The sequence below is a fragment of the Syngnathus scovelli genome, chromosome 14, assembly GCF_024217435.2.
Source record: "Syngnathus scovelli strain Florida chromosome 14, RoL_Ssco_1.2, whole genome shotgun sequence".
Taxonomy (NCBI): Eukaryota; Metazoa; Chordata; class Actinopteri; order Syngnathiformes; family Syngnathidae; genus Syngnathus; species Syngnathus scovelli.
This window is the reverse complement of record NC_090860.1, coordinates 12,414,763-12,428,769: the sequence shown is the minus strand read 5'-3', so window position 1 is coordinate 12,428,769 and position 14,007 is coordinate 12,414,763. Positions and strand designations below refer to the sequence as shown.

At 42.4% G+C, this 14,007-nt stretch overlaps 1 protein-coding gene across 2 annotated transcripts in view; it reads right to left on the bottom strand.

The window, feature by feature from the left end:
• Positions 1–2,865, bottom strand: part of hs6st1a (heparan sulfate 6-O-sulfotransferase 1a) — a 31,948-nt gene extending 29,083 nt beyond the window's left edge. For both annotated transcript variants that reach the window (XM_049740847.1, XM_049740848.2), the window contains exon 1: positions 2,003–2,865. In XM_049740847.1, the coding sequence (XP_049596804.1) occupies positions 2,003–2,502 (500 nt within the window). In that variant the 5' untranslated portion in view covers positions 2,503–2,865. The remainder of the gene's footprint in view (positions 1–2,002) is intronic.
• Positions 2,866–14,007: the final 11,142 nt, after the last annotated feature.

Here is a 14,007-nt window from a genome sequence, read left to right as displayed (position 1 = left end):
TGGCAAAAAATAAATAAAAATAAAGGAGCTGCAGCTTCTTCTGCCTTATTCTGGCATCTAACACGGCAGCTCCCAATGGTGGGAAGTAACTAAGTACAAATACTTTAGTCGAAGGCATCAAATCACTGCAGTAACTACCTCGAGTGAGCAGGTAAATCTTAAAAAGAGAGAGGATAAAAAAAAAAAAGGACAGTGTCACGCACATCCGCCTGAGGGCTTTAGCAGCTGCTTAGCACCCGCCACGGTGAACATAAGCACAGCTGACCCAAGAACTATGCGGACACCGGCGAGAAATCTCTGTAAACAAGCTCCATCTTTGTCGCCCTTTCAAGCAGAGCTTCCACCACATGCTTGCGACCAAATAGCGGCTAGCTCACCTGCAAATAAACTTTGATGAACTCAATTGAAAGTTAAATTAAAAGCATGATGGCTTTTCATTGCTGTATTGTTCTTAACAAAATGACGCTAGCTATGCAAAGTTAAGCTAATATATTGATGTTAGCCTGCTTGACAATCAATAATAAAAGTACAGTAGCGTGCAGCATTTTTGAATCAAATCAATAACTGTCCTGACCCCAAACTTTGAGGGAGAGTATCATTTTATTAACCATGAAAGGGGAAGCTGGGGTTAATTTTGTAACGCCATAGCATGTGATTTATGAAATTCTAAATGTGGCAGCATAACTTCCTTGGTGGATATGAAAAATAAAAAAAAGGGGGAAACGAAAACACTGCGAGTGCTGTTCTTGCCAGAATTAGCTTCCTGCTAAACTGGAGTACTTCTCATTGGCTTAAATAGTTCCCAAGCAGAAACAACAACCAAATAAATTTATGAAAAATCATAACACACCCAACAGGATAATCACGCAGAACTAGGGTCTGGTCTCAAAAAAAAAAAAAAGAGCCCAATTACCCTGCATCCACGCTGATAGCTCAGCTTGGACGTGTTATCACCTCCAACCGACGTGGGTGTGGGGGGTGCGAAAAAACCGACGCCAGCAGCGAATACCAGCATTAGTGTGTGCGTGTTGTGTGTCCCAGCAGTAATAATCACTCGGATTAGAGCAGAGCCAAACCCCTGCGGGGGCAACAACCCCGCCATCCCTCGCTCTCTCTCTCTCCTGTTGTGCGCCCCTGTCTGCCTCGCCCATGTAAGGCCGATCCCCCACTTTTTTTTTTTAGGGGGGGAAGACCCTGGGAAGCGCAGCAGCCGTGTTGCTTTAGTTTGTCTGCGAGGTACACACACACGGGACACTCCCACAGGTTCGCCTTTGTTTGATTTCACGCAACCAAATAAAAGAAGCCCCCGCTCGACATGTGCGCTGACATGGAAGTTGATACGAGTGTCAATACGTCGGGATTGTTTTATCGGCAATAAGGGATGCGAATGGATATGTTGTTGGCAGCTCCCGGGAGGGTGGGGGGCGGGGTTACATTAATGAGTGTACTGTTAAAATGCCAATCATAGTTTCTCTCTCAAGAGGTCCATTATCAAACAAACGCACCATATTCTCGCTGCTCCTTTGTCATAACAGTTGTCTGATTCAATTTGTTTCAATTTGCAAACAGCTTTTGTAGCCGTCTCGTATAGTTTAGCTTGTCAAAACGAAGCTGGGGAAAACAGCAATAACCGTGGAATGCATATTTGTCCGATATCAAGGACTTCAATCAGCATCAGTTCCACTTGTTTACTTGAAATGATGCCACCAAGCAAACTGTGGCTTCATTTGCATCGCAGCATGTTTGATAACATTGGAATTCAATCGCCACTCCTTTAATTAAATTTAAATGAGGCCACCACACCCAGAACACCATTTGAATCCCAGCACACACCTAAGATCCTTTGTACTAGTTTTTATTTTTAGATTGGGAGGGAAACAATGTTAAAAAAATGCAACAAATACCGTTTCGGTCCAGGTCGATATTGGTAAATGATCAACATAAAGCCCATTCGAAAGTTGCAGTGATGCAATCACGGTAAAATGGCACTCTTTGCGTTTACCTCAAATTCTTTTGCTTGCTCTCCTTCTTGTTGAGAACCCCGGGCACGCAGTTCGTAAGCTCGGTCCAGTCGGCGTGCAAGCCGCAGCTCCAGCCGGTGGAGAAGCGCGAGAAGAGCCAGGTCTCCTTGCGATTGGGCCGGTAGCAGGTACACTTCTTCTGGCCCGGCCGGCAGTCGCACGGCACCTCCAGGCGGACATTCTGCACCAGGTGGCGGCCGAATGTAGTCCCGCCGGTCTTTTGGATATGCAAGAACACGATCACGTCCTCCCCCTTGATTTGGAAGTCGACAGTCCGCTCCAGGTCTCGCACAGGGAAGAAGTACTTCTTGACGTAGTGGGGGTCCGGCGTGGGGAAGATGTCCCCCTCGTCCTCCTCGGCAAAATAGCCGTGCGGCGAGCCGAAATTGATGACCCCGGGCGCCACGTACTGATAGAGAATCAGCATAAAACACACGGATCCGACCACGATCAACAAGAATTTGCTGCTCCTCTCCACCATGTTCCTGCCCAGTTGCGGTGCCCGCAGTACGCTACCATTTCCCGGTGCGCGGGGCGCTCGGCTTCTTCATGCCCGCCACGGCTACCAGGACCGTTCCCCGTGAATCAAGAGCGGCTCGCAACCCAGAGGCGAACTTGTCTCATCGTTCGCGGCGCGGTGCGTGTGAAAGACGCATTGTAAACTCCTGCAAGAGGGGAGGGGAAAAAAAAAAATGAGCCCACCCCCAGCCTCCTCCTACTCCGGCAGGCAAGCGACCCTCCTCAGGTTTACTTTTATTTTGCTTCGCCGTCCGACACAGCGGGCTCGCCGCATCACCATGGAGCTGTCGTCCCCGGATGAAGCGAGGACTCCCTTGGCTTTTTCAAGCTCTCTCTCTCTCGCTCGCTCGCTCTCTCTCTTTCGCTCGCTCGCTCCATTTCATTGGCTCACATTTAGCCCCGCCCCTTTTACGTGCGCAACCTGGAAAGACGCTTAAAAGGACCCCCAGTCACGCGCAAACATACTATTAAAACACATTGTTAGAAATACACATTAATTACTTGAGTTAATAAAAACATCATTTTATACACATCGGCTGTCGTTTAATAATATAATCAGAAATACTAATACCTCACAAAAAAAAAAAAAAACCTCTAAATGACTGGCATCTCTCAGACCAAACCACAGTGACCTTTCCCGTTGCAGTTCACCTCACAGGTCGGTGCCGAGTCCCTTAATTTGCCCCATTATTGAGCGATCTGACATGTTTCTCACGATGCTCAGATAATGTTGACTTGTCACCTAAACCTTGCCGGCTATTTATCAACCATTTATTTGCATATATTAAAAAGCCATCGCGACATGACAATCAAATAAAGGCCGAATGTGTGCTACTGATAATAAAGGTGCAGCGTCTGATTTTTTAACTGCGTCGCTGACGATTTTTCGCCGTGTTGGCAAGGCTGGGAATATTAAGCGTGTGGGAGTTTGTTTTTCTGCGCTGGTGTTTACGCTTTGTTCGGCAGCACGTGTGGAGCCATAATGAGGCGCGTTGCTTAAAGAAGACGGATGTCACAGGATGCTCCGCCCCCCCCTCTGGCTCCGCTATAGAGAAACGCCAGTTAGTGTATCAACCGTAGCACTTTATTATTGCCTCTGCATAATGATGTTTTTCATCTGGTTTGCGGCGGCTTTGGGCTGCTTAGTATCTTCTTGCTATATTTACACACGCTCTCTTTCCAACGAGTGTTTTTTTTTTTTAATGAGGGTTAAGCGTGATCATCGATTAGTAGATTAATTTGATGGCGTGGAATTGATTAATTGCGTCTTGAAGCAATTGAGGCAAAAGGAAGCGCTTGGCTAGAACCGCTGAAGCCATCTGTACTCATTTGCCGGCTACTAGAGCACAGTGGTGGAGGAACAAGTCAGGATAAGTGTATCTCAAATCATATTTCCCCACTGAAATGAATGGAAATGCCATTAATTTGTTCCAGCCCCTTCCAAAAAACTAAATTAAAATGTATAACAATAACATCACTGTATTTTTTTTCCTCCAAATTTTTTGTTTTACTTTAATTCATTGCGCATTGTGCTGCTCCTCCTGTTGTGTATGCTTTGGCCACCTGAGGGCAGTATAACAAACACATAGTACAACAGTAATATCAGATGTTCTATGCGGAGGATGAAGAATTTATGTATATTTGTTTGAATGCATTGAGCAGGTTGCAACAGAGACTGGAGAGTCACAGAAAGTTTAGTTTGAAAGCAGCGACTTGTGCAAAAAAATATAGTAACATTGAACCCTTGAAGGTCAAATGAAGTTCCCCTGGAAGGATTATGATGCAATTTGGGTTCATCCTGACATTTTACCTGAAAGCAAAATTATTCTATTTTTTTTTTTATGCTTATTCAGTATAGAAGTGAATGGCGGCCAGAATTGTCAGCATGAACGTAAAGTGTGCAGCAAAAACATCGCTAGGCCACATTAAATAAGAAATGTGAGTATAAACAAACCACACCTATTTTTAATGATTACCAACATAGACGTGAAGTATTCAGCGCACGCAACAGTTTTCTTGCCGCCGTCGGCGTGACTGCTTAGAAGCTCCTCGGCGGCACCGCGTTCCTTTGTTTGTTCCCCGTAAACACACGGCGCTTACGTCAAAAGAATTAGCAATCTGTTTTCATCAGCCCCCCCCAAAAATGAAATTCCCACAAGCCCTCGCTGCCGTTTCAGACGTCAATATTTTCTTTGGATGAGCTTAGAGGTGGAGGGGGGGCGCCATGTATATCCGACATTCCACAGTCAATTCTGAATTTATGTGATCAGCGTTCAACCCCCCCCTGAACTTTTTTTTTTTTTTTTTTTTATCCAAGTGGAAGCGATTCATTCCTTTTGGGACTTTTGAACTTTTTCACCCGTCTATCATGTTGCATTTGAACTACTCGCAGCAAAGTTCATTGCAAAATCATCCCCTCGGGGTCGACCCCTCCCCTCCTCCCTCGTTGCATTTGTGTAACGTTGCCCGGAACATTCCTCCGTGTTGCTGTACTTTTCCCCCTCCTGCCTGGTTGTTTTTCTTGTGACAACGTGACCTTTGAACTTGTTCCTGCCGGAGGACATATGTTTTCATCGGGCGTGCCGGCTTTTGCATTTAATTCTCTCTCACGCAGACAAGAGGGATTAAAAAGCCATCGGCCGCCGGCCGTCGGGGGAATTGGATTATGTTGTTTTGCTAATGATGAAGGTGGGACTGTATATTTAAAATGCTGCTGCTGTTTGCTGTTGGCTAGGCTGCTTGGACGCCATTGATTTGTGGGGATTACGCCGGCTTGATGAATATGTTGGAAGAATGTTTGGGATGTAAAATTGGCATTCAAACATCATAGAGGGAGAACAACTAGCAAATACCTGTGGAGACAGCGACTAAAGAGGCCTTAAGTATGCAAAAATGACTTTTTCAAGAGGATTAGAGTATAATGGCAAATTGACTTTTTGGTGTTTTCAAGTGAGGAATAGAAACCAAGACAAGTAATATGTATATATATATATGTGTATAAATATATGTGTGTGTATATATATATAAAATAAAATAAATGTATATAACATATTTATTTATTATTATTATTTAAAAAAAATATATATATATTTATTTATTTATTTATTTATTTTTTTAATTTTTTTTTAAAGACAGCAGTAGTAACATGGAGTGTTTTGCAAGTGCTTATTTACTGCAGCCACATTATAAATAAATAAAATATATTCTAAAAAAATATTTTTTTTTAAATATGTTTTTTTTAAGACAGCAGTAGTAGCATGGAGTGTTTTGCAAGTGCTTATGTACTGCAGCCACATTATAAATAAATAAAATATATTGTAAAAAAAAAAAAGGATATGTATGTTTTAGAAATCTGAAGTAGTCAAATAAATGTGATAAATGCAGTGTGGCATTATGTAGTGTGCTCCGTATCAATTTTCTTCGTCGGCATTTGCCTGGGGAAGCGCAAGCCGCAACAAACGCAAGCGGACTCGAATAACCAAAGCTCTTTGTTTGAACAGCGTGCAATCGGATCTCGACGCTCCTTGCACGGCCAAGACGGGCTAATGGTAGTAACCTCGCGTTCTCTTTCTTGCCTGTCCTCTGTTTTTATTTTCACTTGCCATTCACGAGAAGCCTGGAGGCATCTGCTTCTGCCGCTGAGACATCCGCGCCCGACAGTCCAAGAAGACCTCATAATTACGGCTCTGTTGTGGCTCTGGCCTGGGATTTTCAGCTTCTTGTTTCATCCCGCCAACCTTCTCTGCCCTCTGGCTCAACTTCCGCTTCATGTAGCTTGCGCCCTATTGACGTGACTCGTTGGAAAATACAATATTGTTCCATTGATAGCTTTGGGAGCTGGCTCGACGACGGCCACCTTGCCATTAGCGGAGAGAAGCATGACGGGAGCCTCGTGTTACACCTGAGACCAGATAAGATGTTTCTTAAACATGTTTTTCTGGGATTTATTCCAAGGTAACCTTGGAGAAGTGTTCATTTCAACTTCAGCAGTTGGCCACAATTGTTTTCAAGAACTAAGAAATGAATGTTCATATTAGATGTTTTTAGATTGGACACAAACGGTGACAACAAAAATAATAATCATTAGACATTTAAAAAAAAAAAAAAAAATCATGTTCAGCCAGAAAAACTTTTTTACGTTGTGTTCTCAGGCCACTTGGACTGATGGATTGCCGTACGTGACTAATCGATCTCCTTAATGTATCGTTTTGTCAGCAACTTTTACGCTCCTGCTCAGTCATTTTTCTCGAGATACATCCACTCGGATGTGTTTTTATATGAAATCCATAATTCAATTTGTATCTACCTGAGCAAGTTTCGAGATTACCCCAAGAAAAGTTTCTTCCGTTTGATTTTCTTGGACCACACAAAAACAACCAAATAAATCCAGCATTTATCTTTGCGGGGTTTATTTTCAGAAATGTGTTTGTGATCGTTCACATAAGTGTGGTCTCCATTCAAGAATGTTTTTCAACAAAACCAGAAACAGATGGACAGAAAAGATTTCATAAAGGATATCTCTCCATTTTGACTCAATCAATTAAAAAAATAATAATATTGCAATGGATAATAAAAGACGAAATCCTGGAATCCCCGTTCCGCCCCCTCTGCTATCCTTCTTTGCCTCCTAAGTATAAGCAGATTAAAGTTAATGATCTAAAGTGAATTAGATATTTAATCATCTTATCATTTGAGTCGAGCCGGGTCATAACTCTACGCTGATGTGAAATCCCATCTGTTCGAACCAAGCCGTACAATACGCTCCAATCAAAGGTCGACTCGTCAAGCCTCCGGGCTCGGAAAGTTCTACTCAAGCAATTTGGAGATTGAATTGAATTTAAAAGCGATTATTATTAGAATGGAGTAAACCTGTTGATACAATCGTCAAATTAAAGAAGAGAAATCATCCCTGATTCATTTCTTTGCTGCATTTTAAAACTCTTCATCCCCCACTGACAAGTAAACACGCCAAGTAAAATGCATGCCAAGTAAAAAGCACTTTAATTTTTTTTTTTTTGTGGTTAAAGGTGTCCTTCTTTAGTCTCCGCTCCATTCTCGTCTGGTTATATGAATGACAATCTATTTGGAGCCATCTCGCCCACTTTGCAGCCCCACGCTTGGGTCAGGTGTATCATCACGCCGACATTTTCCAGAAAAGCTCTTGCGCAAAAAAAGAAAATTGGCTGCCTGTCGCGCGACTCATTTCTACCAATTTGCCGTGACCGTCTACCGTGGGCTGACAGGGAGATGATGGCGGAGACGGTTCGTGTCGGGCGAGAAATGCTGGCGGGATCGTGACCGAGAGATCGTGGCTGTTGGTCTGCCAACAGTTGATTTTATTTTTTATTTTTTTGTGGAAAATTTTGATTTTATTTGCATTTCGAGCGTCATCATATTTATTTCAACCGCTTTACAATTTTAGGGTGAGTAACATCATTTTAACCCAGGCAACCTTGTGTTGAACCCGTCATATTTATTTATTCATTTATATATTTATTTTTACGCATTTATTAATTTATTTATTTATGCATTTATTTATTTAATTGTCTATTTATTTATCTATTTATTTTGCCCGCGCAAAAATCCTCGTAACTTCGATAATCTTACTTTAAGATACTTTTTTAAACGGTACAAAAATAAATAGAGTTGTAAAACCTGTGAAACGACAATCTGTGTTTGTCATCCGTCACTATTGTAACCTCGCTGCTCTAAAACTAAATTATATAATTTTTTTTCTAATGCAGTGACAAAAGGAAGGTGCCGAGACGGTGTTCTATTTTTAGCATTGTGGTGTGTGTCTACCGTCTGTAAAAGATCACACTATTAAACCGCAAGAAGCTTGACTTTTTCATTAACGCAATCGGGAAATAATCAAAATGCCTCGGTTGATGACGCAAACGGACCTCTTCATTTCCACTGAGGAAACTTCAGTGCATAACGTGATTAGCAGCTTTATGTTTGACATTTTGCACATAATGGAGGGTGCCGATCAAAGTCCTGTAATCCTATTTTTTTCTTTGAAGAAGATAAAGAATATGCTCGATTTATGAAGGAAAAAAAAAGTCACATTCCTGTAATGTGTGAGTAATTACACAGAAGGTTGGCAGGTCTCGAAAACGCTTCATTAAATGTCAGGAAAATGCATAACCTGCCCTGGATACATACAATCACAGCACTGCAATCACATTTATTGGTCACATGTCACACATGTGTGTGCGTGTGTATGCTTAGCGGTTTGGAGAAATGTGCAAAAAAAAAAACAAACGTCAAAGCATCTGGCAATTTGCTGTTGAAGCTCTTTTTTGTCTATTGTTGTGACAAAACATATTTTATAACCAATTCCGGGAAAAATGAGGTAAGAAATACGAGACAGCTGCTCCAGAAAAAAGCACCCTTGATAAAACAGAAGAAAGAAAACTCGTCCTATTAATTCTCTATGAAGTTTGAATAAAAGTGACATTGAAATAAATGCGGAGCTTTAATTAGGTTTAGGCTTAACATTTGGAATGTTTGTCAAAGTCAATCAGAAGAAGCGTGTTAAAGCTGCGTTATCTGAGGAGTGCAATTTTCCAAACGCTTGTAGCGTTACATGACGGCTAGCTAACTGCTAGCTAACCTTCTGTGATGTCATTGATGGAATGACTTTCATGACTTGTGCTTATATTCAAATATTATTGCAGTTGGAATTTGGAACTCGCCTGCATCATACTAAAATGAACTCCTTCACTGCCAATCCAGTTAATCTTTGACCTCTATAACCGTCCATGGTAGTGAATGATTTCAACCATCACTAAATTGCCCCTCAATATTCTGTAAGAAAAACTGCCAAATTGTTTTTCTCGCAGTATGTGTGCAAATATGCCTAATATCGCGCCGTCTTTTCTCAGTTCCACACGACAAACGGAGGAGCCTCGTAAACATCAATCAACGCTCGGTGAGTCGGCCGTGACAACTGCATTACTCTCATTTTATGTTTCCGTCATTAATACTCATGACTCGCTACTCATGTCGGTAAATTGCCGGAGAATGATGTATGTGCGGCACGCTGCCGCGATAATAAATGCGGGACGGCGAGTTGAAATGTGGTTTCCGAGATTCTCCAAAGCAGTGAAACTACTTTCCGTGTCAAACTATTGTTTTGTCAAATACAAAATGGCGTCCATCCTTTCCCTCATTGTGTAAACGATCATATCATTAGTATGCCATTACGTGCGATTATTAATTTCAGCCTCCCCTTTGTTCAATGACGCCAAATTAAGAGGAGATTCGCCAACTTCATCATCTCATGCGTTTCTTTCGGCGGAATTCCCACTGGGTCGGCATTTTTCTCCCCCTCCTAGCCCTTTTCTAATTATCCCCTTCCCCTTTCTTTCAATAAATACTTATAATAAAGGCTATCAATCACGAGGGAAACATTGATAACCGAAGTCCAATATCCTTTTGGCACGCCCATCCTGTCATAAATATGATGTTTGTGAGTGAGAGCTGAACCTGCTCACCCATAAAGGCTGAGGGAAGGGGGCGGGGCTTCTGGAAAAACAGGAAGGGGAGGGGCTATCTAGTACGTCAATACAATTTCATTACAGGTGTTTTTTTTTCTTAAACTATGATTAAAATGGAAGCAAGAAATACCCAATATGAAACCAAATGATTATTTACATTCTACATTTTTTAAATTACCCAACTGAGTACATCACGAGTATGTACTTTAACCCTCTCGGCCAAAATGAGATTGCGGGCAAATCAGTCACAAGCACCTGCTCGGCCACTTGTACGAGGAAATGAGAACATCTGAGAGGGAACGCCGTCTGCCGGAAGAGTAAACAGTTTGTGGCGTTTGAACGCCCGAGCCCGAATGCATTCATTATTTCGTCGTCGCCGCGCTTTACATGTCAACACTCAACCGCCGCCCCCGTCGCACTCATCACCATGCAAAGCTGATCTCACACTCGCAGCAGAAGGCCCTGATGACTCCAGAACGAGAAAATGGCTTTCACTGGACTTTTGAAATATTCTGATCCTTTTTTTTTTCTTATTGCCACCTTCTAACAATACCGCCGGGAGGGCCGCAAATGTAAATGAGTCGTTGCCGGAGTGCAAGTTCACCTGGATTCGAACGGGACGAGGGTCTCGCAAAGTAGAGATTTCATGGAAAAAACATTTAGAAAGTAGTAATATTTATACTTTTGTCTTTTGGTTGGAGCTATTTTGCTAGATTTAGTAGCTTACAATGTGATAGATGTACTTTTTAGGAATACCATCTCTTCCTTGTTTTTGATGAGGACATCAGTATTTTTGTCGGCCATGTTTGTTTTTTTTGAGGCTACATGAAACACCATCCTAGAAAGACGGCTTTTTTAAAAATTGTTTACACGCTGTCACGTTCACAGTAAGCAATCTACCTATTCAATAAGCGCGTTTATGCAGGAGCCAGGCTCTTTTCATGGAAATCCTGCAAAGGTGCCAAGTGACTTGCAAAGTGTAGCGCAGCACTTTTTTTGAACGAGCGAGCTTTTGTGGGATTTGCTTTTCTGTAAAAGTGGGAGCCGGAGCCAAGAGTGTGACGGGGGGGGTGTCCGAGGCATCGTTGAAGAGACAGCGCGTGAAACGCTTTTCCAGGCAGAGGCGGCGACAGGAGACGACTGGTGGGTGGCAAAGCGGCTCTTGTTGCTGCATTTTAAACAGGTTAAAAATGCTCTGCGTTGAATGATGATGCATCATTACATCATCAGCCCATCACCGAGACATTATTTTTCATAAAGCGCCACACTCGCCCGCCGGTGTCTGCAAATTTTGCATTTGGTATATGTTATTATTATTATTATTATTATGTCATCACAATGTGAGACTTATTGTTTTTTTTCCTCTTGAAATGCTGGACAGGCGGGGATCAAACCTGGCGTATTTGTTTACAAGGCATCTTATTGCCCGCTCCTCCACAGTTCTGACGAACCAAACAAAAACAGATGCTAACCTAGCCTTAGCATTGGTCTTAATTTAGTGGTGTAGTAAAGACGCCCAAAATGAGACTATTAAAGTATTTTTATGTGGCTCCATTTTGTTTGGAGACGTTCCCATTTGAAATGGATTTTCAATCCATTTCCGCGAACATGATTCAGCGCTGTGTTTTAAAATTCGCAGCACTAGAACAAGCTTGTGATTGTCGACAAGCTAGCTAGCGTTGCTCATCATGTTCTCACATTTATGCTAAGTGGCAAATATGTCTGAGTGCGGAAGCAAAGTCGACTTCAATTAACTTCACTTTCGACCAACCAGTAATGTGTCTGTATGTGTCCGGTGTTTCTCGTTTGATTGTTGACCTTTACTTGTAATTAGTTTGGCTCGGAGTTTGCTAGCCGATTATGGACAGTTTGCGTTAGCAACATTGTGTTTTCAATTCATTAGTAGTCCATCCACTCGCCAAGCCTTTTTCCTGCTCATTTTGCGTGCGTCTCGATAGATATTGACTCAGCAGCGATATTTGGACTACGGGGACCGTACATTTCGATAATTTCTAATTACACGCACGTGAGCTTCAATAAATCTTATCGCGAGGGGCCAACAAATTGCGTCTGTGATCTTGCAATGTCGATAAAATACGACGGTTGAATTTGATTTTGTTTTGCCAGATGAAAGAAGCAAATATCACGGAGGTCCTTAATTGCTTTCGCCGTCATTTATCTCGATGTGGCTTCTGTTTGAGTTCCCCCCGCAACTGTCTGGTTCGCAAAGCCGTCTCCTCGTTGTTCGAGCCGTTGGTTGGGCATCAATCAGTACGGGAGTCTAATTTGTCAAAAGGTGGCTGTTGCGAGCGAGGCCGCGCTTTCTTTCTGGAGATGTGCGATAAGGCAAGCGAGGGACTTGCGCTTCGACTGCTGCCAGGAATAAAAACCAGACTTCGGCACTTTGAAGCCAATGCGGATGAAAAAAAAACAACAGAGGGGTGTTTGAGCTACAGAGGGAACGTTTCCCCCCCCTTCTCCTCTGCCTTTGCCGTATTCCACCACCTTTTGTTTGCAAGCCGCTTGTCACTCTGTGAGCCCCCACATATTCGGCACAGCCTCTACGAGAATGTTTGTTCGACTACTGCGGGGAAGTGATGCGACGGCGTGCGCTTCGGTGTGATTGTGCATCCCTCGAGGCTTTGTAACTGGCAGTGCAATTTCGTGATATCCAACTGATAAAAGCATGCGGGATGTGTTTTGCTGTTACTAGTAGCTACCTGGATAAACAGAAGGGAGATTAAAAAAAAAGAATAAACCCAAGTTTATATTTTATCGACAAAATAGTCATCCTATCGGTGCTAGTTTTTATTCCTGTACTCGCTGATGTCAGTCGAACTTTGGTTTTATAAGATTTGAAGTTGGGAACAAAGTTCTTGCTGCACTTTAGCGCCATCTACTGGCTGGAGGGCAACCAAAAAATAAATGTTAGCTAATCTGTATTGCGGTATTTGTGTATGAATATTGGTTAATTGAAGGATTATCGCTCCTGTAACTTGATGCTAATTTTTTTATTAGCCTATCAATGGGATTTCAGCATTTATCGTTTTTCTTAGATTGTAATGTCTTTATGATCGAGAGAAGGCAAAATCGAAATACAATGACATTTCTATTACTTATCCGGCCTTACACCGGACTGAAATAAAAAAAAAAATACGAAATGAATTTTGCCATCATGTTCCCGTTTCAAATGTACTTTTAATAGTCGATCTTTTTTGATGCATCTGCAGGCTGATCTTCTCCGCCTTTCGCTGAAGGATCTTTAGTACAAATTGGATTTTTTTTTTTTTTTTTTTGGTCTCACTCTCCAGCCGTCACGTGCCAAAAGACACTGTCACTGTCAGCGCTAATATTAGCAGCGTACAGTACATCTTGTGTCCCCATCACCCTCCAATTCCGCCGGTCCACCTCCGGCACCTGTGTTCCCCGACACAATAGTCATTTGTCTTCTCCGTGTCCGCCGCAATGATGCGGGATAACATCGGGGGCCAGCGGAGCAGACAAGGGACTATTGGAATATCGATTCTGCTCCATTCTCTCTCTCCTCTTTTGCTCCAGCCTTTTTTTTTTTTTTTCCTTGACTTGTGTGATAAAGTGACTGCTGCTGATGGGTTTTTCCCTCCTTTGCTTCCGTGTGTAGGCAATTTATTTGGAACAGCTTTGTGGCCATAAAGGAACGCTCGTGTACAAGTTGCTCTCAGGCAATTCATATCTATTTGATTGTGTGTTGAATCTATTTGTTTGCCAATGGCTGCACAGGTCCGCTGGACACCTCTTAGCATTTGGGGAGACATACATTTATCTGCGGTGATAATAATGTGCTGCCGAAATCCCTTGGACAGCATATTTTCGGAATCATATTTATTTTTATTTTTTTTTAAAAGCTAACTGCTCAACGCTGCTTTTGTTGATTCAAAATATTGTTTTTTTCTAGGACGTCAGGTTTTCATAATAATAATGATGAC